Below are 26623 nucleotides of genomic sequence, written 5' to 3' on the forward strand. Positions count from 1 at the left end.
CTATATAAAAAAATAGAGATTAGTAACACATAATTTTGTTTCTTTTAATTAATTTTTTTAATTTTTTCTTTCTAAAAAAGTAATTTTTTAGATTATGTATATTAAAAATAGAACTAAGATGTGTTATAAAAAAATTAATTAAATAATTTTATTTTATAAAAATAAAATAAAAAATAGTTTATAATTTAGTAAATATATTTAAATATTAAATTTAAAAACAAAAAATATAAAATTTGAATTTTATAAAAACAAAATAAAATTTAAATAATACATTAATTATATAATAAATATTTAGTTTTTTTAAAATTTAATTTTATTATATTTAATAATAAATTGTTTTTTTTAAATACTTTATATATATACATTAAATAAGTTATTAACAAGTTATAAATATATTTTAATAAATTAAAAATATTCAATTTAATTTATTATCTTTAATTTAATTTAATAAATCATTTTTTAAAAATAATAATATATATATATATTTTGGAGAAATATTTTAAAAATAAATATATATATATATAAATTTATATTCTAATTTTTTTTCTTTTATTTGAAAATTTCATTATATTAATTATAGTATTTCTCTCTTTTAATTTTTACAAATTATAATTAATTTTTTTTCTTTTATTGCCAACTTTTTAAGTTTTAGATTATTGTAAAACTCATAATACTTTTCTCCAAAAATAAAATAAAAGGTTTTTTTGAATTGTGGAGATTATGTAAAGCAAATATCTTTTAGGTTTTAGATAAATTTTCATGCAAGAATAATCATATTTTTTTAAATAATAATAATTCTTTTTATATTATGTTTTTATATTTTTTTTATAAGCTCAGTCAAAAAAAAATGCTGTTAACCATTTTTACTAATCTTTTTTTATTGTTATATTTGATTAAATTTTACAACAACAACAAAAATCATCGAATCAAGTAATAATTTATATTTAAAAAACAATGATAATTTAATAAACACTTCATTAATTTTTGTTTAAAATTATTTAATTAAAAATAAAAATAAGCCTAAAAATGCGGAAGTTGTATGAATGGAAAAGTTATAATTTTGGGAAGTATTATGATATAATTTATGAATTAAAATATATTTATATAATAAATTCAACTTTTTTATATTTAGTTTAAAACTTTATTTTCTTTTTATATACTTGCTTTATAGATAAATATCCTAATTTTGTAAATTTGATAAAGTTTGGATATTTATCTAAATTAATAAATAATAATTAATTAAAATCATGTAAAAAAAGAAAATATTATAATAAATTTATATATATTTACAAATACTATAACATTATTTTAATTATTATGATTTATATATCTAAAGAATAAATAAAATTAAATAAATGTTCATAAATTATTATTTTAAAAAATTTGAATTTTTTAACTTAAAATGTATTATTGTTATTATAAAATTCAGGAATAATTTGTTATTGTTATTAAGAAATCATTATCTAGTTAACTTAGTTAACTAAATTAATTTATTAGGAATTTAAATTAGATTGAATTTGAAAAAAAAGCTGGTTTTTTTAAAATTTCTTTATTAAGGAGATAATGGCCTTTTATTTTTTTATTCAAAGCTTTTATTTTATTAAGAATTATTTTTTATTTGGTTTGTTTAATTATATTGTGGTTTTATTTATAATTTATTATTAAATTTTTTAGGAATAATTACTATTTTATTTTTTATATTATTTTAGTATTAGTTTTTTAGAATGCTTTCTTCTATAACTATATTATGGGAAAAGTTTTTTCTTTAAAATTTAGGCGAATTAAGTATAAAATATTTACTTTTTTAGAAACTCCTGTTAATAAAGAATTATTTTTTACGTAAAGGGTTAATATGTTTATTATTTTTTTATTATTTTTCTAAATAAGAATTTAATTTTACTTAAGACAATTCTAATTTTTCTTAAGACAATTATAATTTAATTGATTTAATTTAATTTTTATAATCGTTATTGTATATTGATTAATATTTTGATTTTTTAGGTGAAAACGATTTGTTTATAAATAAATGTTTTTATGAAAATTAAGTAGTTTTGAAATTTTTACATATATAAGGATATTCTGCGACATCATTTTATTAAAATTATATTCTTTTCATTTTCAAAAAGCTATTTTATTTTATTTTTTCTGTTTAAATATTATTATTTTATAAGTATTTAAAACTTTTTTATTATAAATCAATTTATAATCTTTTTTTTTTAAAGACTTATATGTATATTTAGAAGATATTTTGGTTTAATACTCTTCGTTTTGGCTTATTCTACTTAAAGTTTTACTTTTAAAATTATTTAAATGTTCTTCTTCATTTTCTTGAAAACAAGTTAGTTTATTTAAGAAAGAATTAGGAAAAAATTCTAGTATTTCGGAATAATTAAACAATATCAATTGTGATTTTTCAGATTTTTAAAAAACATTATATATGTAATTTTTTTTTTCGTTAAAAAGTATTTCTTAACCGAAAAAATCGCCTTAATTTAAAACTTTTAACATCTTTTAATTTAGAAAAGGTTAATTATTTTATTAAAAATCTAAATATTCATTATATTTGAGATATTGAGCTTCTATTTAAAAATTATTACCAAAAGTTGAATTTTAATTTATTTTTTCGAACTTAAAAACTTCGAAAATTCCTTATTTTATAAAATAAACTTTAGTTCCTATTTAATATTCTTTTGTTATGATATTATTAATATAAGAATCATCTATTATTTCGAAAAAGTTCAAAATTTCTTCACTTTTTTATTATAATATATTATTTATAATATATATGTTATATTCTTGTATTTCTTAATTTATGTATTCTATGAATTATTTATAATGAGTTTATGTTATGTATAATATATAACTTTGGGCTTTTGTTTATATTTATTTTAGGTTTTTATTTTCATCTTCTATTATTAATATATCATTGTCTTTAAATAATTTATTTTAAATATTTATATAAGGTTAATATTTTAATTCTAATTATCCTTATATAATTATATATAAATATTATTTTTGGAAATCTTCAATGTAAGTATTTTCTTTTATACTCTAGAAAATTAGAAAACTTATGAATACGTTTAAAAATGAAGTGTTATTTCTTGCTTTTTTTATTAAAAATTACAATTAGTTGTTCTCTTTTATATATTATAATAGCAATTTTTTTTTTATTTCTTCATTTTTTTTGAATGAATTTATTAATTATTAATGAAAATCTTACTGTTACATTAAATTTATATAAATATAAAATATTCAATAATCAATTTTTTTTATTTTAAATTAATATATTTACAATTCCTTTATTTATAACTTTTTTTTATTAGTTAATAATTTTTTATTAATATTGTATAAAATAAAATATATTATTAATGAATAATATTTAAGATATTTTTTAATATATAGAAATAATAATAATTTATAAAATCTATAAAAAGATTGATATATTTTTTTAAAAATAAAAAAGATTTTTTATATTAGTTTTGTAAATAAATATAAAAAAATAATATATAAATAAAAAAAATATATATTATAATAATAAATATAACTTATTACTTACTTTTTTTTAAATAAAATAAATAATTGATTTATAATTTATATCGTATATATTTTTTATTATTTTCTTATATATTGTACTAAATTTTATTAAATACTAAACTAAATAAATTTTTAATAATTAAAAAAAAAATATTTTATTATGAAGCGATTTATAAATTAATTATTTTTTTATTATTTTTGTTGAATTATTAATCAATATTTTTATGTTAATAAAATTATTATGCTTAAATTGTAATGAAAATTTTATATATATATATTTTTTTAATAAGAAAATTATATAAACTCTTCTAAAAATATTGAATAAAATAATTAATATTATAATAATTTAATTTATAATTTACTTTTACTAACTGATAAAATTTTTGTATATATATATGTTACTAATATTTTGGGTTTAGTGGTAATATATATATATTTTTATTTCTCAAATTTCTCAATTATTTTATATTAAATTTTATTTATGTTTTTTAGATTTATTAATCATGTTTGAGTATATTGATAATAAAATAATTTTTTATTTTATTTAGAAAAAACAAAAAAATATTAATAAATTATTTTAGTTAAAATAATAAATAGAAATTATTTAATTTTTGATAAAAAATATAACTTTATTTAAAAAAAAAAACTAATCTGATTCTATTGAAAATTTAAAAACTAAAATTTAAGATAAATAAGTTATTCCCCTAGATTAATAAAGATTAATTTTTATATGGAAATAATTAAATAATTAGAAAACGAAAGAACTCTTTACAATTACAACATTTAAAAGGAATCAACTCTACAATTAGTTTTAAGATTAAGAAGTTGATAATTATTGATTTATTTATATAATAATTAAAATTATAAAACTATTTGTTGTTTTATTATTTTTTTATAATGAATAATAAATTACTTTAATAAATTTCTAAATTTATTTTATTTTTTCTATTTTTTTTAATATTCATATAAATTTTATAATAAATATATTTTCTTATGTTATATTATAATTAAAAATTAATAATTGTATAATCCACAATATACGTATATAAAAATTTATGTTTTTATCTATTGTTAAATTATTTTAAGCTAAAAAACAAAAAATTATATTAATTAAATTTAAATAATTTAAGAAAAAATAAAATTTGTTCATATTTAATAAAGATTTAAAAACAAAATATAACATAAAAAAATGATAATATTTACGAATAAATGAATAATGATAATAATTTTTTTCTATAAAGTAAAAAAGAAAATCAAAATCAAAATTTACATTATGTTTTAAAAATTTTAACTTTTAAATAATAGTTATTAAATAAGAAAAAAGAAAATAAAAAAAAACTAATTTTTTTAATTTTAAGTATATTTGATAATTAATATCAATAAAATAAAAAATAATTTTTTTATATTGATTTTATACTAAAAGAAAAAAATTCTAATTAATTAAAATGAATTAAATTGAACAAAACAACTAATAAATTCAATATTTTATATAATCTGAATATAATATATATAAATATGAGAATTACAGATATTTAAACGAGCAAGATTAAGTTTTTTTTTTTTTTCTTAATATAAATTGACTAATTTAATATAATAAAAATAGTATTTTATTAATTGCTTTTATTTCTTTAAAAATGTTATAGATAATAATATTTCTACGAATGATATATCAAAAAAAATATAGTAATTAGTAATAATGTAAATTTAATATATTTGTGTATTTTTTTTCCATTTTATTGAGATTTATATAATATAAAAATAAAAAAATACTCAAATAGAATTTATAACTTTTTTTTTTTTTAAATATTAAGACTATTTAAAACAATGAAAATATTAATTGGATTTCACATGGAATAGTATTTTATATATTAGCAAATAAAAATTTCGATAATTAAGTATAAAAAAATATTCTTTTATGCTTTTTTTTTTCTCTCTTTTTTTTAATTTTTTTTCTTTTTATTTTATTTTCTTAAAGATATTTTAATATTTGAAAATAATGAAAATCGAGGCTATATAATAGTTTATAAATTAATTTATTTGGTTGCATTAGTATATATTTGATGATTTAAAAGATTAGGCAATTTATTAATTTCCTTTTATTTTAGAATAATTAATAAAATATAAGGAAAAATTTAGATTAGATGAAGTGATTTTTTATTCAATTAAAAATATAATATCAGGAGATTTTTCCGAAAGAAATTTAACTTATTTTTCAAAAATAATAATTATTATTTATGAAAATATAGAATATATAAAAACTCTTAAAATTATAAATAGCCTTACTTTTTTAAAAACTATTAAGCTGCTTATTATATTTTAATAAGTAGATGATTAACAACTTTTAGAATATAAATAAATTATGAATGAAATTACTTAAAAGATATGGGAACATGATAAGCTTGCTTGCGTTTCACTTGGAAGAGATTTGATTCGAATTTTATCTGATGCAAATCAAAATTAATTCTAGTATATTATAAATGATATTCTAGAGATATAAGAAAATGGAGAGTAGATTTTTTTTATATATATATATATATTGTTTTTATATTATTTATTTTTTAAAAAAGGACACTATTAGATTAATTATTTAATAATAGTCATATGAAAAAAGAATAGAAATTCAAAATATATTCGGTATTAATACCAAGTAAATTAGAAAACATGCTCATGAAAACACTTTAAGTTATTTTTAAAATAAAAATAAAATTTTATTTTTATTTAAAATAAGAGTAATTTCAATAGTCTTGAATATAGAATATAATGGATATTAAACAATTATGGTAAAGAATAATCAAATATATAATTATTGATTGTAGATTTAATAAGATATCTAATATAGATATGTTAACCTTTAAAAGACGAACCTGATTTTAAACCAAATATATTTCTATGGGCTATGGATTTCACAAAAAATTTAGAATTAATAAGATCATAAATAAAATAAGCAATATTTTATGATTGGTTATTTTTTTAAAAGTAAAATATAACTTAAATAAATATATATATATATATATATATATATATATATATATATAAATATGTAATTTTAACAATATTTTTTAAGCAAAGATGATGCTTATAAATAAATTGTTCCAGGTATTTAACTTATTAATATGACAATTAAATAATAGGATATTTCTTAGGAATTACTAGAATTCCTTATATTGTATGCATAGAAGTTTAATCCATAAAAACTTGAATAATCAAGATGTTCAATAAAAAATTGTTTTTTATCTGCTTAATAAAGAGGATTTATGTAAATATTACCTATAAATTTAAATAAATTTAAAATTTTTTAAAGTAATTTAGAAACTCTTTTATCTTAAATTTATTAGCCTGACATTAAAAAAGAACTTAATCTATTATTTACATGTTCATCTTATTAATAATAATAATAAATAAATAATACTTAATATGAAATATAAAAAGATTATTAGATTGAGGATTTTGAAATTTAATAAACAGAAGATATAGGAGATTCAATTTAAATAGAAACTTATGATCCTAAAAACGTATTAGAGAATTACGATCCTGAAAATGTAAAGGAGAACTTTCAAGACCATAAAATTTTTAATGAATTAAATAAAAATCTTTTAGATACTCCTTATCCTAAAAATGATTTATATGAAGATGAATAATTAGACTATATTGCATATGATCCTTTTTAAGTACGATATCTTTAAAAATAACCAGAATAAGAAATAATAAAAGATAATTAAAAAAAAAAAATTAAAATAATGACATTTTAATTAAAAAGTAAGTTTAAATTAAGGATTTCGCATAAATTAATATTAATAAATTTTTCTTTCAAAATTTTTAAGATTAAATTATTTCTATTTGTTAATAACCTTCAAAAAGCACTTTTTAACAATTAATTAAAGTATTAATATTTAAATATAATAAAAAAAAATTCTATAAATAAAGTTTATAATAAATGAATATTCAGTTAATAAAAATGTTTAAAGTAATATTTTATTAATAAGTTAATAACTAGCTATATTAATTTATAATTTATTTCAAAATCATTTCGACGATTATCAATTAAGTAATAATAATAATTATAAAAAATAATATTTAAATTTATTTTAATTTTTTAATTATTTTTTGTTTTTTTGTTTTTTTTTTTTTTTGGAGTAATTTAAGATAATATTTGTATTCAATTTTTTAATATAATGATTGATTATATTAAAATGAAAAACGAGTTAGAATTTTTGTAACTTGTATTTAATGAAATTTATTCTATTAATGACAATATAATTTCTTTGTTTATTATTCATATTTCTTCTTCAACAAATAATAAAGAATATAATTAAAGCCTAAAAAATATTTATATTAATTATATTATTAAAAAAATTAATGTTATTTATGATTAGTTATCTAAAATATTCCTAATTTTAGGTCCAAGGAACTTCAATTATTTAATATAAACTGTAAAACAAAAAACAAAAATATTTTTTATATATAAAAAAAGCTTATTAATAATAATTCAGATATACTTTTTGTTGATTATACGTTTATTTAAGCTATATGCTAATTTTGCTCAAATAGATTCATTTAAAATGATCTTATACCATAAATAAACTCTTATTATATAATTTCTTTCATATTTGATTTTAAACTTTTATTTTAGTAGACAATATAATGGGAAAGCTATGTTTAATTGAATTTTTGGAATATTTATACTAGCTATATTATTTAAATTTTTAAAAAGTTATTCATAAAATTTCATTTTTTTTATTATTATTTATGTATTTTTTATATAGTAAAAGCCATATAATAGAAAATTTTATTTAATAAATTCCTAAATGTTTATAAGATGAAGAAATCAATAAAAATAATAGTTATTTTTGGGATGCAATTAAAAAAATAATTGACTAAATTTTAAATATGAACAATTGTGACTTTTTTTTGATTTTGTTTAGTATTGATAGTAATGAAGTTGCTTTGTTTGCAAAACTTTTAAAAGAGCTAGATTAAAATAATTTAGTTTTGTAATTCAAGAAATTTATTTCTTATTAATAATTTAATAAAATAAATGTGTAGAAAGTAGTGGGTAAAAATGATATAATATTATTATATATTTTTTTTTTAAAAAAAAAAAATATATTATTATTTTATTTAAATTAGAATCATTAGATTTACTTAATAAATAATAATTTAACATAATTTTTAATGAACAATTTATAGATAGAAAAATAATTAATATTTTTTTAGATTATCTTTAAGTAAATAATTTTTTTTTTATTTAATATTTATTTATTTAAAAATAAAAAGAAAAATAGTTTTAAATACGAATATTAAGTATTATAAAATATAATTAAAAGATAAAATTGAATGATATAAATAAAAACATATTATTTAGTATATAAATTTAATTATAAAAAATATTTTATTATTAAAGTTGTATTAAAAAAAAATTAAATAACATAAATATATTTTATTTTATTTTATTTAAAAAAAAACAATTTTATTTATAATATTTTTTATACTCTATTTAAATAATTAATTTTAACATTTTATTAATATTTTATTTTTTATATTTTATATATAATAATAATTTCAAAAATAACATTTTTTAATTAACAGCAATATTAAAATGGACTACACGTATCTTTATCCAATTAAAAATTATTAAAAAGTTTTTTATTTAATATTATTTTTATAAAAAGCTTAATGAATAATATAATTTTATTATTATAATTATTCATCTTTATTATAAAAAAGCAAAAAATACTATTTATTAATATTTTATTTTCTTTGTTAAAAAAAATAAAAAATAGGATGTTTAACTTTAAAATGCAAAGATACAAATTGGTAATTTGAAATAAGAAAAACGTTACCTAAAGAATTTATTAGTTAATTAATTATAGAAAAATAAGGAATAAAATTTCTAAAAAGAATAAAAGAGAACAATAAATAAATCATTATATAATAATTATAATAATAATAATGTATTTCAATATAAAGATCATAATATGAAATAATCTTGCTGTTCTTTAAACGTCATAAAAAAGTATAAATAAATTCTAAATATAAATAAGAAAAAAAAAAAAAGAATAGATAATTTAGAATATCAGATATAAATAATAATTACTAAATTGAATAATTTATTGGTAACTAAAATATAATTCACTCAATTTTTTTTATTTTATTAAAATTTATTTCAAAAAATAAAAAGGATTAAACAAACAATATTTAATAATAATAAATATATCCGATTTTAAAAAATTGTGATAGTTTTAAAAGTTAGGAATGCTCTTTGGAATAAGAAATTTCAAATAATAAAATTTATTTATAAAAAAGGGCTTAAATGTACTGTGAAGTAAAAAACTTAACGAATTTAATATAATAGAATCCTATAGTAAGAGAATAATTTGAATAAAAATTCGGAAACTAAAAATTATTTTTAGAAAATTTATTAAAAATTGATAATAAATAATTTTTTATAAAAACAATAAATTTAATATTATAAATGTTCTAATAAAATTAAAATAATAAATCATGTCATATTCAAAATAATAATAATAATTTAGAAAAATATAATTGTGTTTAAGAATTTTCATTAAAAAATTAAACTAATAATAATTTATTAAATGTTGGAGAAAATAGCAATTTATTGTATAAATAAATCTTATAAAGAAGTAAAAGTAATACGTTTTATAAAGGAAGTTCTTTAAATAATATGTTTGAATAATCTAAGAGAAATTTTTCTTAATAAAATTAGTAATAAAATAATAATAATTAATATATTGAATAATTAAACTAACTTCAAGAGTTTTTGGAAAAGAAAAAAAATAAGTATATACTTTAGTTAAGTAATAATAAGAAAGAAAAAATAATCAATTAAATAAATAATAAGAAAACATTAATTTTCATAAATAATAAGAAAATAATTAATTGTATAAAAAATATGAAAATAATTAAACTAATAAAAAATAAGAAATTATTTTAGAGAAAGAAAAAAAAAAAATATAATAGTAGAAAAATAAGAACATATTTTAAAGGAAAATTAAGAAAATTTTGTTTATAATAAAAATAAAGAAAATACTTTTGACGATAGTAATAAAGAAAATTAATAAAATTAAAAAAAATAGAAGATAGAATAGAAGAAAGTTTGAAATAAGAAATCGAAAAAATCAATTAAAAATTAAATAAATAACAAAGTAGTTTTGTTATTATTGATTAAATTGACTAAACTTTAAGAAAAAATACTTTTGGATTAGAATTGGAAGAATAATCATAAAAAAATTTTGATTAAACAATAAAATAATAATAAAAGTAAAATGAAGATACAAATATTTCTAATTCTTCAATTTAAAATAATATTAATAGTATAAATAATATAAATAGTATAAATAATATTAATAGTATAAATAATAATAATAATAATAATAATAATAATAATAATAATAATAATAATAATAATAATTCATTTTTTGTAAAAAATTAATAGACACTTTTATTTAGATCTAAAAGTACTACTATTGGAAATTAAAAAAAAAGAAATAAAATGATTATGTTTAAATTGAAAAAATGAAATAAGAATTAGCTGAAAAACAAAAACTTGAAAATATTACTAGAGCAAAAGCTTATTCTTAAAAAATTAATGAAAGAAATATTTAAAATTAACGAATTAAAAGTCAAGTTTTATCTAAAAAAGATGATAGTAAAAGTTCTTTTTCGAATATTACAAATAAATTATGATATTCTCATAATTTTTGTTGATAGAAATATAAATTTCTTGATATAAAAAAATAAAATATTTATTTATTTAATATATATTAAATAGTATTTAATTTTTTAGTTTTTTATCTTTTTATAAATATTTTATATTCAGAAAGTAAATTTAAGCTTATTAAATAAATTAATATATAATTTTATATTTATTTTTTTAATATTTTATAATAAATATTCCTAATTATTTTCAATAATAATAATAAATACAAAATGGTCGAATAATAACAAAAAAGTAATTAAATGTATAAAGATTTTATTTCTGGACTTCTGGCAGGATTTGTTTCAGTTACTGTTTGTGCTCCTTTAGATGTAGCTAGATGTAGGTTTAATATTATGGTTTTTTTTTTAAAAAAATAATAATATATAAAAAATTGAGTAATGAATAAATTAATTTTTTTTTTTTTTTATAAAAAAAAAAAAAGTATTCTTAAGGTACTGAAATTAGATATAAAGGATTGATAGATTTTTTAAAAAGGTTAAAAATGGAAGAAGGGGTTAGAGGATTTTATAAGGGTTTATTTTAAAATATTAATATCTTAATTTAAGAATAATAAAAATAGGTTATAATGCAACAGTTTTTAGTATTCCATTATTTCATTCATTATTTTTTACTATTTATAATAAAATGAAGCCTATAATAAACTAAAATTTCAATTATTTAAGTATGCATGTATAACATATAATATCTTCATCTATGACAGGTTTGATATGTGATGTTATAACTAATCCCTTATGGGTATTGAGTTTATTTTAAAAATAATAAATTATATAAATTTATACAATAAATATATAAATATATATATATATATATATATAAATTATATAAATTTATACAATATATATATATATATATATATATATATTTATTTATTTATTTATATTTATATATATTTTTAGATAGTACGAACAAGATTAATGGTTTAACATATGCATTCTAATTAAAATTTATATACTGGAGGAGTTTTCGATACATTAATTAAAATATATTAACAAGTATATACTTTATTTATAGAAAACTATTTTTGTTTATATATATATATATATAAATTAGGAAGGTTATTAAGCTTTATTTAAAGGATTAGGATCTTCATTTATAGGTATTTTATATATATTTTTTTTATATATATACTGTATAAATAATGTTAAAAAAATGTTTTTTCTATAAAAAGGACTTACTCATGTAGGAATATATTTTCCTGTATATGAATACTTAAAAGAATAATTATAAACATTTAATGATTAAAATAAAACAAAAATAAATTCATTTCAAATATTCATATCATCTTTAATTTCTAAAGGTAATTATTAATTATAATTAAATATTTTATTGTTAATAAAGGCAATTTTTTTATTTATTTATTTTTAAAAAAGCTTTAGCATAATGTATTACTTATCCACATATTGTTATTAGAACTCTTTTATAGGATAATAGATAAAATTATTCCGAACTTAAGGTTAAAGATAGATTAAAAATAAAGAATATTGTGAGAGAAGTAATATAAAAAGAGGGTATTAAAGGCCTTTATGGGGGTTTAAAAATAGATTTAATTAGGGTTTTACCTGCTAATACAATTACTTTTGTTGTTTATGAAAATATGAAATTTTATTTAGATAATTAACAAAATAAGAAATTATTATAAAATTGATTATTTTATTATTTCATAAAAATAAACTTTTATATTTTTTTTTTTTTTTTTTTTGATAAAATATAAAGTTTATGTATATAATTTAATATTTTTTTTATTCATTTTTTAAAGGTAGCTAAACTAGTTTATAAATTGCTACTATTTAACTATCTGTTTGTAGCAGTTCTGATAACTAATTTATTATCTAATTAGAAACTTTTGTCAAAAAAAAAGGGTTTTTAGGTATCATAATCATTTATAATAGGATATATTTATTATTTTTCGACATATGAATGTAAAATATTAATTTATTTTATATAATCTAATGCAAATTATTCAGCATTTCTAATAAATTATAAATAAAAATAAAAATTATTAATATATATTTTTATATAAATAAATATAAAAAATAGTAATATATAAGAAATGATAATTTAAATATATATAAATTTATATATAAGTATATAAAATTTATAAAAATAATATATATATATATATATATACATATTTTTTTATTTTTATATATAATATACTATTTTATATTTCCTTATTTTTTAATTTTTAAGAAATGTTCTTTGACTTTCAATTAAAATTTTTTTGAATTCTATTTTTTTAAAATAATTTTTCTTAATGAAATTTCTTAAAGAAATGGCTACGATAAAAAATCTGCATATTCCATTATCTTAAAAATATTAATTATTAAATTATTTTATTATTAGTTTTATATTTTACTTTTGTTTCACCAAATTAATTAGATATTACATATAATCCATTTTTATCTCTATATGCAAAACCAATTGAATCATAATTTTATTCATTATTTTATATTTATAATATATTGCATAATATCATTTATTTTATATTTAAACATTCATTACAATCATACTTTATATAAAATATATCTCCTGTATCTATTTATTCTTTAACCTTTTTATTTCTGATATATTTTTAAATTTTTAGTATTACAGAATAATCTGCCTTATAACCAAATGAAAGCCCAAAAAATTCATTTGATTCTCTTGTTGTGTCCTTATATTATTCTTCGTTTTCTAATTATTCTTAATAATATTTACTATTTGAATAAGTTAGATAATATAAATAGCCTAATGTTGTTCCAGTTACAGTTGATATTGATATTATAAATGGTTTAAAATGTGATAAAATTTTATAAATCATATTCTAAAAGAAATAGATATATATATAATTATATATTTATATATATATATTATATATTTATTTATATAAAAAATAGAATACATTTTTTTTTTTTATTATATTAATTTTTATATTATTTATTTATTTACTTTAAAAATATTTTTATTTATTTATTTTTAATTTTTTTATTTTATTTTTATTTAAAGTATAAAATATAAAAAAAAAATGTCTATTTTTAAATTCATATCTTTTTAAAAATAAATATTTAAATATAATACTTATAAAATTAATTATATATTTTTTTTTTTTTTCGATTTATTGAAATATTTTGAATTTTATTTTATAATTAATTTATATAATTTTTGTTCTTTTTTTTTTAACAATCTTATTTTATCTCACTTTTCATCCATTTTAATTTTCTTAAATGAAGGTTTTAAATATTTTTATATTTATATCTTATGCTAATAACTTATAGTCCATTAAGCTTTATTTACTATTATTTTTTTAACTTCATTTATCGATATGTTTGTTGAATTAATAATCATTTATTTCTTTATATTATTAAGTTTTAGTTTTAATTCTTAATATTTTATTGGCTTATAAATTGTTGGAATTTTCGATCGTTTCATTTTTTTAAGATTATCTACTTATTTTTTTTTTTTTTTAATATATTTATAATATTTTAAATATATAAAATATTAGTTTTTTTATTAATTATAAACTTTATCATCATTAGTATATTATTATATAAACTATAATTGATAATATATGTTTTAATCATAAATTTTTAAATTTATATTCATTTATACTAAGGAATTATTAAAATTTTTTTATTGATATAAGATATCAAAGATATTTAATTTTATTTTATATATATCAGAAATATTAATTTTAATTAATAATATCATATACATATAAGAAAATAATATTTATAAATATATAATATCTTTAAAATAATAAATTAAAATAAATAAATATTTTTTAATTTATAATTATTTATATATTTATAATATTTAATTATAATTTATTTATTTTTGAAAAAATAATTAATATAATCATTCGAAAAGTTTAAAATTTATTTAATTTAATATAAACCTTTATTAAAAAATAGAAAACTTATTAATGTTATTTATGATATTTTTAAATAAAAGCAATATAAGTTATAATAATTATATATTTCAACTTAAATTAAATAAAAAAAAGCAAATGTAATTTAATTTAATTTAAAAAGATTTTATTAGTTTTAAGATATTATTGTATAAATTTAGAGCAAAATGAAAATAAAACTATTAAATGAATAAAAAATTAATATATTTAATTAATTTATTTTTTTATAAATTAAAAGTTATTTAAAACTATTATTTTATTATAATTAAATAAATTACTTAATATGATGATTTTTTTCTATTTTTTTAAAAAAAGTCAATAAAAAAATAATATAACTTAAATAAAATACGAATTAATATTATTGGAATAATATATTTTAAATATCTTAACATTTTTAATCTTTATAAAAATCAAACTATTTTTAATAAATTAATTATTTATGATTATATTTAACGTTTTTTAAATATATATTTTTAAAAAAATGTTTTATTTAAAATGTTATTATATATTAGGTTTTTTAAATAATTTATATTATATTCAATTTTATATTTTATTATATTATACTTGTTGTTATATAATATGTATGTTTAAAGATAAAATTTATATTAATTAATTTTAAACATCTAAAGTTTATTTTAAAGTAATAATAACTTTCTTAAAATACTGAATTAAGTTTTAATAATTAAAAAAATGAAAGAAAAACTAATTTAAATATTAATTTATAGGTAATCTTATTTTAATAATGCTTTTATTTTATGATTGAAGTATTAAAAACATATAAATAGATTTATAATATTTTTTATTATATATTTAGTTTTTAAAATTTCAATAAAAAAATTAATATTGTATTTAATTTTCTAAAATATATTGTTTTTATATTTAAAAGCTAAAAAATATATAATTTTAAAATAAAATAAATTAATATAACTTATTTTGAATAAAACTTTTAGTAGTTTTATATTTTTTATTTAAAATTTAATGAAAGATCTTTATAAATATTTAATAATAAAGTATTATTTTTATTGTTTAATTGAACTGAAAAAAATATCTGAAATAAGAAGAAATTTAGTTTAATTTGATATTGATTTATTCAGTATAAATTAACTAACTTATATTTATAATATTAATAAAAGCTTTGTCATCCGAAAAAATAAGATATATTACTATTGTTTATAAATTATATAAAGTATTTTGTAATTAAGTATTAGTAATAATTTTTTTATAAATAAAATATTTTATTTAATATTAAAAAAATTTTAAATAAACAAAAAATTATCAAAATTAATTAGTCTAAATTAATATAATTTATTTATATTTTAATTTATACTCATTAATAAAAAATATTTTGTATTTTATATTATTTCGCAATAAATATTTTTTTTATTTTTTATATGTATAACTGATATATTTATATATTTAGACTTTTTTATAAAATAAATAAATAAATAAAAATGTAAAGCTAACCACTTTTTTAAAAGACTTTATTCTAATTAAAATAAAAATAAGCATAATAATAAGAAAAATATAATCCCAATACAAAAAATTAAGAATAAAAATTAAATAGATTAAAATATTCATAATAAAATAATTAAACAAAAGAGATATAATCAAATAAAAAATTAGAAGAATTTTAGTAAAGGCTTTTAAATATAAAAGGAGAATAATAATAAAAAGTTAATTTTTCAATGAATAAAAAACGTTTACCCTCAGAAAATTAATCAAGAAAAAGTTAATCTTCTAATAAGTTTAGGATAATTATAAAAAATAAAAAAGGAAAATTAATTGATAGTATAACATAAGAAACAAAAGCGGTAAATATTGAAAACCCTTACTAGTCTATATATAATAAGTAATATGAAAAAGGATTTTCTTAAAGTACTCATTTGTAGAATTTTTTATAATACAAAGAATATATTGAAAATAATAAAAAATTAGAAGAATAAAGCAAAATATAAAGTAAAAATGAAGAAAATAATAATAAAGAATAATTGGAATATAAATCAGAAACAAATGGTAATATTTAGGAAAAAAAAAATGAAGAAAATTCAGATTAAAAATTTAATGATATATTAACCGAATTAAAAGATTCAAATAAATATGATAAAGTTAATAATTAATTAAATAATTTTAATGATAATAAAAGCTAAGTTTCCTGCAATATATAAAAAAATGAAATTAATAATGAAAACATTAATGAAAAAATATTAATTTATAATTAAGATTCCTAATTTATAATATAATTAATGGAAAACTATCCATAATATTTTAACCATAAATCAGGTTATTATTATTTTTTTTAAAAAAAATAATAATAAAAATTTATAAATAAAGGAAATTGTTTATGTATTTTATGTAGTTGTGGTTAGTGTGTCTAAAGATGCAAATAATAATCTTTATATATTGACTAAAATCTAAAATTTAATCCTATTTCGAATTATCGATAAAACTATTAAAAAAGAAAACTGATTACTTAAATCGATCCTTTATTATAAAAACCTAAAGAATTAAAACATTAAAGTGATACTATTGTAGGAGATTATTAAACTGTTAATAAAGTAAAAATACTTTTTTAAATATAAGTAAATAAACCTTATTATTTTTTTAGAATGATTATGTTCCCTATAAAATCATATAGAATTAGAAAAAAGAAATAAATTAATATACTAAAGAAAATTAACTTAATTTATTTTAAACTTCCTATAATGTAAATAAAAAAATAAATCTTATTATTTATTATCTTTTTTTATTTTATTTTATTTTATTTTTTTTAAAAAAAAGACTTAATATTTAAATTGGAATAATTAACAAGTTGATTAAATCAAAAATGAAAATGTAAAAACTATAATTGATAACTTACCGTTTTTCTCTACTACTACTTATAGAAATGCTTTTAAAGATTAACCTTATTAATAACCCAGAGAAGCTGTTCTTCCTAAAAATTTAAATCCTATGTGCAATAATGGCATTTTTATCGGAGAATCTACTACGAGGAAATAAATGGATGATAAAAGTAAAAATAAAGTTTTATGGTAACCTTATGTTAAACCAATTTAAGTATTTTTTTTTTTTTATTATTATTTTAATTATTTTATTTTAAATAGAAATAAATAATTAATCATCCTGCATTTAATGGATAGTATTTAACTGAAAATATGAAAGCTTATGATGGGCTTAATAAAGAAATATGTTAAGCGAAACTTATTTTAAGATAAAGATATTTAGAACATTTACAAAAGGTTAGATCAAACTTGAAAAGTTAGCATAATATTTCGTAATGAGTATATTAAATTTGAGTTTTGTTAGAAAAATATATAAAAATAATAAAATATTGATAACTTTTTATTAAAAGATAAAAAATAATTAATAAAAATTTTTTTTTTTTTTTTAATTAATATATAAATCGAAAAATAAAAAATACAATTATAAATAATATTTTCATATTAATTTATTTAATTCTAAAATTAAGAAATAAAATAATAAATAAATTAGTTTTCACTCTTATAAATCTGACATTTATTACATTTAAACATCAACTTATTCAAATTTACTTTTAGTATCATCAATTCTTTTAATAAGGTATCTATAATAGAAAATCCAAAAAATAACAAATATACCTCCAATAATGATATCAAGAAGGCTCATATATATTCTATATTTTTCAAAGTTATTATAATATTATTTTAATTATTAATAAAGAAGTTTTATTAGATAATCATTATGTAATTTTATATTTTATTCTTATGCTAAGGATAAATCTTAATATTATTAATTCATATACTCATAGATTGAAAAATCGTTATTATTTTGTTTTTAAAGTTCAGTCATTTTAACCTAGAAATTGTCCCAAATATCTTTATATTATTTTTTTAGGAGTTTTATATTATTTTAAATTCCATTTTAAGTTAATTATAATTATTCATATCTACATCCGAATTTTCCATCATATTTTTAATGATCTATATTATTATATTCTTATTTATTTCCTTATCTTTTTATTGTAAATATTTTTATTTTTGTTATAAATATAAATAGATTACTTGTCATAGATATTTATTTTTATAAGACATTAATTATAACAATTATATTAATCAACTAAAATATCAAAATAAAAATCACAATAATAATTATTTTAAGTATCTTTTAATTTATTAAAGAATCTATTAAAAAACAAAAAAAATATGAAAATATATAAATATTTATATATAGTTAAATTACAATTAAAATTCTTAAGAAAATTCCTCTCCTTAATCTTTTATAAGTTAATAAATGTTCTCTTCAACTTTTCCTTATTTAAAAATATATGTCTACATTAAATTAGTTTAATTATAAACAGAAGAAGATTTAAAATAAATTTATTCAAATAAAAAACTTTAAGCATACTTAAGATGGCTATTCCTTTAAGCTAAAATTTAAGAAAATTAAATACTTCCATTGATATTGAAAAAAACTTGATCGAAAAATCTATATTAGAAACATCCTCCTAAAAATAGCCCAATACATAAAATTATTAAAGGAAATCCAAGTTTCATTTTTGAATATTCTTCGAATGAAATTCTGGTCTCGTTAAGTGTATTTATTGCCCAATAAAGTCTGTATATTAGTACAAGGAATATTAAATATTTAATACATGAGAAAATAACATATATAAATTAGTATTTTTCATTAAAGTTTTCATAATAAGTCTTTATTTTTTCGACAAACTATTCACATTAGTCTTTAAAACTTACTAAAGTTTCCATTATATATTAATCTAATTACTATTATGTGTTTCCTATAGAAGGAACGTTCATACTCATATATAAACTCAATATATTAAATCCGAATCCAAGGTCGATTTTATCTAGATTAGGCACTGTTCCTCCTAACCCTCCTGTTCCTGCTCCAGTTCCTGCGCCTCCATTCATCATACTTTCTTGTGTATATAAAGGAGATTTATTAAATTAAGGCTTATTGTTGGAATTTGCATCCTTATTGAATTTAGCATTTAATAAAGTTAAATCTTTTGTTGCTTTATTTCTGAATGAATCTCGGTCATATTGTAATTCTTATAAATGAAAATATAAGTTTGTTTGATTTTTTCCACTATTTATTTATTTATTTTAATTTTATTGTTTTTATTTTACTTTTAATCTGCATTTATTTAACGAACTCTATAACCTACTAATGGAATAAAATTAGAGACATCATATATGGCTAGTATTTCTTTTGGAACATCTGATATTTAGGTGAAATATTCATTTGTAAAATAGAGAAGTAGTGATGATGAGAGAATTAAACTTACTATAAAAAACATTGTTGAATTACACACAAAAATGTTTGCTTTTTCTAAAATTTACTCTTTAGTTTTTGCCATTTCTTTAAATTTTTTTATGTCTATTTTTTTTTTAATTTTTTTTAGAAAATGAATTATTTTTATATTACTTATATTTTTTTTTAAAAAAAAAACATTTAAACGAAGAAAAAATTTTAAATCTTAATTCTTTTTAATATTTTTTAATTGATTTTTTATATATGTTAATATTAAAAATAATAATAAATTAAAAATTATATAATTTATTAAAATACAATAAACAATATATAATAATTATTTATATATTTTAATTTACATTAAGCTTTTTCTAAAAATATCTTTTTAATAAATATACACATTAAATTAAATAATATTTAACGAAGTCTGATATAAAAATATTAAATAAATTGAAAATAGTTACAAATATTTATTAAATAATTATAAAAAAAATATTTATAAAATAAAATAAGAAGAAAAAAAAAGTAAAATAAATAAAAATTTTATTTAAAAAAAAATCAAATAAAATATAAAAGAAAATTTTAATAAAAATGAACATAAACGTTTTAAATAATGAACATAATACATAAGAAAGCTCATCAGTACATGAGGGATCTGAACATTAATAGCCTTTAATATTATTTTTTGTATTTTTCGGTTTATTTTTCGGAGGAATTCTTCGATAAGTCAACTAGGCCACAAAAATTCCATATACACCAATGTTAATAATTTTAGGAATGATATTTGCAGCCTATAGAAATGAACTAGGTTTTTTAAAAAATAATAGATAACTAATTATATTAAAAAAAACTAGGTTTTATTGGCGATGCAGTTAAAATATGGAGTTAAATAAATCCTCATATGATTCTATTTATATTTATTCCAGTTCTAATCTTTGAAAGTGGTTTTAACTGTGATTGGTATGTATTTAAACGTGCTTTAGTTAATATCATACTTTTAGCAGGTCCAGGAGTATTTATAGGCGCTACAATTCTTGCCATATGTATAAAAGTTATCCTTTCTTATGATGATATTACATGGTATGGGGCACTTACTATGGGATCTATTTTATGTGCCACAGATCCTGTTGCTGTGGTTGCTTTGTTAAAAGAATTGGGTGCTTCCGTGCAATTTAATACATTAATTGAGGGAGAAAGTTTACTAAATGATGGTACTGCAATGGTTTTTTACTAGGTTTTCATTAATTTAGAAAAGGGAAGAAGTTCAAATCCTGTTAGTGTTGTTCTTGGATTTTGCAGAACGTCTTTAGGAGGACCTTTTTTAGGTATTGTAATGGGGATTTTAGGATCTTATTGGTTAAGAAGAATCATTAGAGATGACGTTTTAACTTCCACTGTTACTTTTATAGTATGTTATATTTGTTTTTATTTAGCTGAATTTACATTTTTAGCTGTTTCAGGTTTTTTTTAATATAAAATAAAATTCTAAAATATAAAATAAACAAATTTTATTAGGAATTCTTTCTATTGTAGTATTAGGATTATTTATGAGTGCAAACGGAAAAGTAAAAATCTACCCAGAAAGTGAGCATGCAGTGCATACTGTTTGGTCATTTGCTTAATATGTGTGCGAAACTTTAATATTTTTATTAACAGGATTACTTATTGGGGTCGAAATAGTAGGACAATCCACTATTACAACTTCGGATTGGGTAAAATTAATTGTTTTTTGGGTTTTAATGATAATAACAAGATATTTAATGGTAATAATACTAATGCCTTTTTTAAAATAATCTGGATACCCAATAACTTAACAGGAACTTTATGTTTTAGTCTGGGGAGGACTAAGAGGGGCTTTAGGATTGACTTTATCCTTAATGGTTTTGGTAGATGATGAAATCGAGAGCGTTAGATTAAAACAATTGACGGTTTTTTATATGGCAGGGACGGCTACTTTAACTCTTTTGGTTAATGGGACTACTTGCGGGGCTTTAGTAAAATATTTAAATATTGTGGAAACTACAGCTATTAAAAATAGACTTTTGTAAAATACAGTTAAAAATATGATAAATAACTGCGATGATAAAGTTAAGTCGTTTAAGGGAAATAATTTTTTATAAATGGCAGATTGGAATAAGGTGGAGAAAATTTCAGGTTTGGAAGAAATTAAAAATGAAATGTATAGAAGTTAGGAAGGAGTTAATATTAGTTAAAGAAAATCCACTTATACAGGATTTAATAAAAATGAAGTTTTATAAGAAATTAGGTTTAGAATGCTAAGATCTATGAAAGGATTATTTTGGGAAAATTACGAGTGTGGATAATTGAGTGCTAATGCAATCAAATTACTTGATGAAGCTATGAATAGATCATTGGAGCATACATAGAAACCTTTAAAATTATGGGATTTAATATTTGTTAATTTTTCTGATTTTTAAACCTTGAAGTTTATGTTTGCTGTAAATAATTGGATAATTATAGGTTATATATATATAAAATATTTATATATATATAAATAAAAACTATATATATAAATATATATATATATATATATATATATATTATTAATTTTTTTTATGATATTTAGGTTCAATAGCTAAAACATATATTTTATAGCATTTATCTTTTGTATATGAAGTGGTATCTTGCTTTATATAAACAGCACATGAAATTGAAGAAATATAAAGTTCTTTACCTATATCATAACATTTTGTTGCTTAAATAGATGAGGAGCTTAATTTAAGTGTGAAATTAGCCTAGCATTATTTAGCGGAACTTTCAGATAATTTCCCTCAAATAATAAAATCTATACACACAAAAAAGGCTGCAAATAGTATTATTGAAGCTTAAAAACATTTTCTTTTGGATTATAGAAACAAAGGATATATAGATAATAATGATTATATACATTATAGAAGTAAAATAGATAAAAAGGCTTTAATGTTAGAAAATATGGAATTCGATTTGGTTTTACCCACATTCTAATCTATTTTATTATAGTTCCCAGTATTTAACTCTTTAACAGAAGATTAATTAAAACTATTACAATAAAATTAAAAAATGAAGTCATTTGAAGAGGGGGAAGAAATTTATACTAAAGATGAGCCTTTTAGACATATTTATATAATAACACAAGGAGCTGTAAGTGAGTAAATAACCTAAAACTTCTCTTTACATATAGGAATTGGAGGAATTCTTTCATATGCACATTGTGTATCAGATTCTGATTAAAAAAGCGTTTGTACAGCAAAAGCTTTGACTCATGTAAAGTGTAATTATATTCCTTTTGGAATTTTTAAGGAAATTATGAGAAACAATAGAAGTTTTGAATAAAGGGTTTTTATGAAAAGTATTATTTATTTTGTTAAAATCAATCCTGATAAAGCAGGACCTTTAAAAAATTTAAATGAAAATAATTTAAATGATTATTGTGAAAATGCTGAATTTTTCTCTTTGGCTAATACTTAGAATATCTTATTTGAAAACGGGGCATATATTATTGCTGGGTCTATGAAAAATTCTAGAAGTTAAGAAGTTTTGGATTAATTCACATATATAAATCCATCAAATGATAATTTTGTAGCTTTAGAAGATGTTTATTTGATTAAGTTTATTGAATAAGTTGTTAAAAAAAATAGATAGACTGTTATGGAACAAGTAGAAGATGTTGATTAAAATATTGGTTTCTAAATTAAAAATATTAAAGGAAAAGCAAAAGATGTGGAAATGGAATAAATTTAATTTTGATATTGTTTTAGGTGTGATTTTTTTTTTTGAATATTAATATATAATTTAATAATTTTTAATTTTTAAATTTTTATTTATTGTTGAAATTATAATTCTAGAATTTTTTTTTATAACTTTTCAATTCACATTGCTTATTTTATATATAAAAAATTAAAAATAAAATTTTACTAAAATTATATATAGCTATTTGAATAAATAAATATCTTAAATCTTCATAAATACATTAGAAAATAATGAATAACAAATATTTTACTTTACTTGCAAAATCAATAGCCAAAAATTAATAAATAATTCAATAAAAAAAAAAATTCCACTAATTTGCAAGCAAATACTGTTTTAGCACAGAAAATAAACCCAACAATATATAAATAAACAAAAATAAAGGTAATAATAAAGTTGATTCCTAACCAGAAAGCGAATAACCAAAATAAGATAGAATTTAAATTATAATATTAGGTTTAATAACAACTGGGGCCTTATACATTTTATATAAATTAAATTATATTCAAAAATAATACCGAAAAGCTGAAGAAGTGAAAGTTTCTCATAGAGGAAAATCCGAAATCGGAGGTGATTGGTAACTAATAAATACTGAAGGTAAAAAATTTACAGACAAAGATTTATTCGGATAGTATTATTTGGTTTATTTTGGATTTGTTTCCTGTCCGGATATATGTCCGGCTAATTTGATAAAATTAGCAAGTACTTTAAAAAAGTTAAAATAAAATAAAAATCTAAATGTAAAGTTAGTATTTATTAGTGTAGATCCCGAAAGAGACTCTCCAGAAAAAATTAGGTTTTATTTAAATTAGTTTGAATAGGATTTTATTGGACTAACAGGTATTAGTAGTGAAGATTAAGATTTTAAAAACATGCTTTAAAGCTTCAGGGTTGTTGCTAATAAAGTTTATTATGATGAAATGGAAGATGATTAATAGATAAATAAAAATAAGCAAAATTAATAAGATTAGTATACCATGGATCATACTACAAATGTATTTTTTATGGATAAAAATGGAAAGTTTGTTGATTTTTATGATAATAAAACTTCAGAAAATTAACTTGTTGAGAATATATATAAGCATATTAATAGAATTGAAAATTAAAAATGATATCTATTATTTTATATGTATTTGTTATTTATATAAATTTAAGTTTATTATATTTATAAATAGTTTAGAATTTATGAATAAATAAAAATAAAAAAATTATATTTATAAATTATATTTTTATATTTATTTTTATTTATCTTCTTTTTTTCTATAAAAAATAAGTAATTTGTGTTATTATAAAGTAAGAGTAATTTATATTATAAATAGTTGTCATTTAATTAAGCAATTATAAGATTGCTTTTTTATTGCTCAAAGACAATTATAATATAGTATTTTTTATAAATTAAACTTTTAGTATGTTAAGTTTAACATTTCTGAAGTTATACAAATCAAAGGAACAATTATAAAAATATAATTAATAAACTATTAAAGAAACTGCATAATATATTTTTAAAATTATTTAAATTTATAATATTATTAGAAAATTAAGTTTAAAATATTAAAATAATTCAACAAAATATTATAAAATAACTAACTAAATCTAATGAAAATTACATTTTTTTAAAAAAGGTTATTAATTATAAAAAATACATAATATTAATTACAATAGTTAAAATAAATACTATTTCGTATAATATATAAAAATAATTTAATATTATTTTTATATTAAATATTATTTTTAATTATATAAATGTTTTTATAAATTATATTTATTATTTATAATGATTTTTTTTTTTAATTTATCTTATATATGGTTAGTTAATAATTTATTAAATTAATTTTAAAACATTGAAATTTTTTTATAAAAATATCTAATATATGGTCTTAAAAATAATTAATTAAAATTATTATAAACTTATGTTTAATATATAATAATTATCAAATTATTTATTTTTAATTGCAATAATATTTAGTAAAAAAATAATTTACTTTTTTAATTTAATATATATATATATATATAAAAAAAAATACATCTTATCTTATTATAATTAATTTAAATAATAAATTGAATTTTAAATATTTTTTCTTATTTTATATAAATTATTATAATAGATTTATTTATTTTAATATTATATATAAAAAAATAAATATTATTTATTATTTATACATTTGTAAAAAAAACTCATTATCAAATTAATTAAGATAATAATTAATATCTAATATATAAAAAAATATTTATAAATAAAAAACATATTAAATTATTTAATATATAATTTATTTATATAAAAAATATATTAATATTAATATTTAAAAGGTAAAAACATAAGAAAAAAAAACTTTTCTATATATAATATTAAAAAATTATAAAAAAAAAAAAAAAATAGAACAAATAATAAAATAAACTTTAAAGTAAATAATTAAACAAAAAGTAATATAAGATATGTAAATAGAAGTCCCAAATACATTGGAACATATCAT

The 26623-nt window shown here is 15.5% G+C and overlaps 3 protein-coding genes across 3 annotated transcripts, besides 36 other annotated features; 2 read left to right on the top strand and 1 right to left on the bottom strand. All coding sequences in view use genetic code 6, as the record gives it.

Moving 5' to 3' along the window:
* Positions 1–766: 766 nt before the first annotated feature.
* Positions 767–804: a microsatellite.
* Positions 799–830: a microsatellite.
* Positions 831–1887: 1057 nt separating this feature from the next.
* Positions 1888–1939: a microsatellite.
* Positions 1940–3483: 1544 nt separating this feature from the next.
* Positions 3484–3544: a microsatellite.
* Positions 3486–3527: a microsatellite.
* A 315-nt stretch (positions 3545–3859) lies between the features above and the next one.
* Positions 3860–3892: a microsatellite.
* Positions 3893–5456: 1564 nt separating this feature from the next.
* Positions 5457–5502: a microsatellite.
* Positions 5472–5505: a microsatellite.
* Positions 5506–6530: 1025 nt separating this feature from the next.
* Positions 6531–6574: a microsatellite.
* Positions 6575–7634: 1060 nt separating this feature from the next.
* Positions 7635–7665: a microsatellite.
* A 2701-nt stretch (positions 7666–10366) lies between these two features.
* Positions 10367–10458: a microsatellite.
* Positions 10409–10477: a microsatellite.
* A 374-nt stretch (positions 10478–10851) lies between these two features.
* Positions 10852–10963: a microsatellite.
* Positions 10853–10963: a microsatellite.
* A 518-nt stretch (positions 10964–11481) lies between these two features.
* On the top strand, positions 11482–13086 carry IMG5_009920 (mitochondrial carrier protein, putative; the record flags this gene model as incomplete). The annotated part of the gene is made up of 9 exons (XM_004039741.1): positions 11482–11607; positions 11694–11784; positions 11832–12007; positions 12169–12264; positions 12323–12368; positions 12441–12569; positions 12643–12764; positions 12986–12990; positions 13029–13086. The coding sequence occupies 9 exons, from the start codon at positions 11482–11484 to the stop codon at positions 13084–13086; spliced, it is 849 nt and encodes a 282-aa protein (XP_004039789.1).
* Positions 12031–12134: a microsatellite.
* Positions 12040–12090: a microsatellite.
* Positions 12057–12162: a microsatellite.
* A 199-nt stretch (positions 13087–13285) lies between the features above and the next one.
* Positions 13286–13399: a microsatellite.
* Positions 13332–13404: a microsatellite.
* Positions 13405–14088: 684 nt separating this feature from the next.
* Positions 14089–14140: a microsatellite.
* Positions 14141–14159: 19 nt separating this feature from the next.
* Positions 14160–14255: a microsatellite.
* Positions 14161–14254: a microsatellite.
* Positions 14164–14254: a microsatellite.
* Positions 14212–14250: a microsatellite.
* A 457-nt stretch (positions 14256–14712) lies between the features above and the next one.
* Positions 14713–14751: a microsatellite.
* Positions 14752–14894: 143 nt separating this feature from the next.
* Positions 14895–14958: a microsatellite.
* Positions 14959–14973: 15 nt separating this feature from the next.
* Positions 14974–15067: a microsatellite.
* Positions 15022–15066: a microsatellite.
* Positions 15068–17899: 2832 nt separating the features above from the next.
* Positions 17900–17928: a microsatellite.
* A 279-nt stretch (positions 17929–18207) lies between these two features.
* Positions 18208–18255: a microsatellite.
* A 1259-nt stretch (positions 18256–19514) lies between these two features.
* Positions 19515–20062, bottom strand: IMG5_009930 (hypothetical protein; the record flags this gene model as incomplete). The annotated part of the gene is made up of 2 exons (XM_004039742.1): positions 19515–19560; positions 19917–20062. 2 exons carry the CDS (start codon positions 20060–20062, stop codon positions 19515–19517), a joined length of 192 nt encoding a protein of 63 aa, XP_004039790.1.
* Positions 20063–20675: 613 nt separating this feature from the next.
* Positions 20676–20720: a microsatellite.
* A 160-nt stretch (positions 20721–20880) lies between these two features.
* Positions 20881–20917: a microsatellite.
* A 79-nt stretch (positions 20918–20996) lies between these two features.
* On the top strand, positions 20997–24152 carry IMG5_009940 (sodium hydrogen exchanger family protein, putative; the record flags this gene model as incomplete). Its single annotated transcript, XM_004039743.1, has 4 exons — positions 20997–21213; positions 21260–21865; positions 21921–22886; positions 22993–24152. The coding sequence occupies 4 exons, from the start codon at positions 20997–20999 to the stop codon at positions 24150–24152; spliced, it is 2949 nt and encodes a 982-aa protein (XP_004039791.1).
* Positions 22889–22967: a microsatellite.
* Positions 23801–23830: a microsatellite.
* Positions 24153–25849: 1697 nt separating the features above from the next.
* Positions 25850–25890: a microsatellite.
* Positions 25856–25914: a microsatellite.
* The last annotated feature ends 709 nt before the right edge of the window (positions 25915–26623 follow it).

This window comes from Ichthyophthirius multifiliis (assembly GCF_000220395.1).
Source record: "Ichthyophthirius multifiliis unplaced genomic scaffold scaff_1120509249528, whole genome shotgun sequence".
Classification (NCBI taxonomy): Eukaryota; Ciliophora; class Oligohymenophorea; order Hymenostomatida; genus Ichthyophthirius; species Ichthyophthirius multifiliis.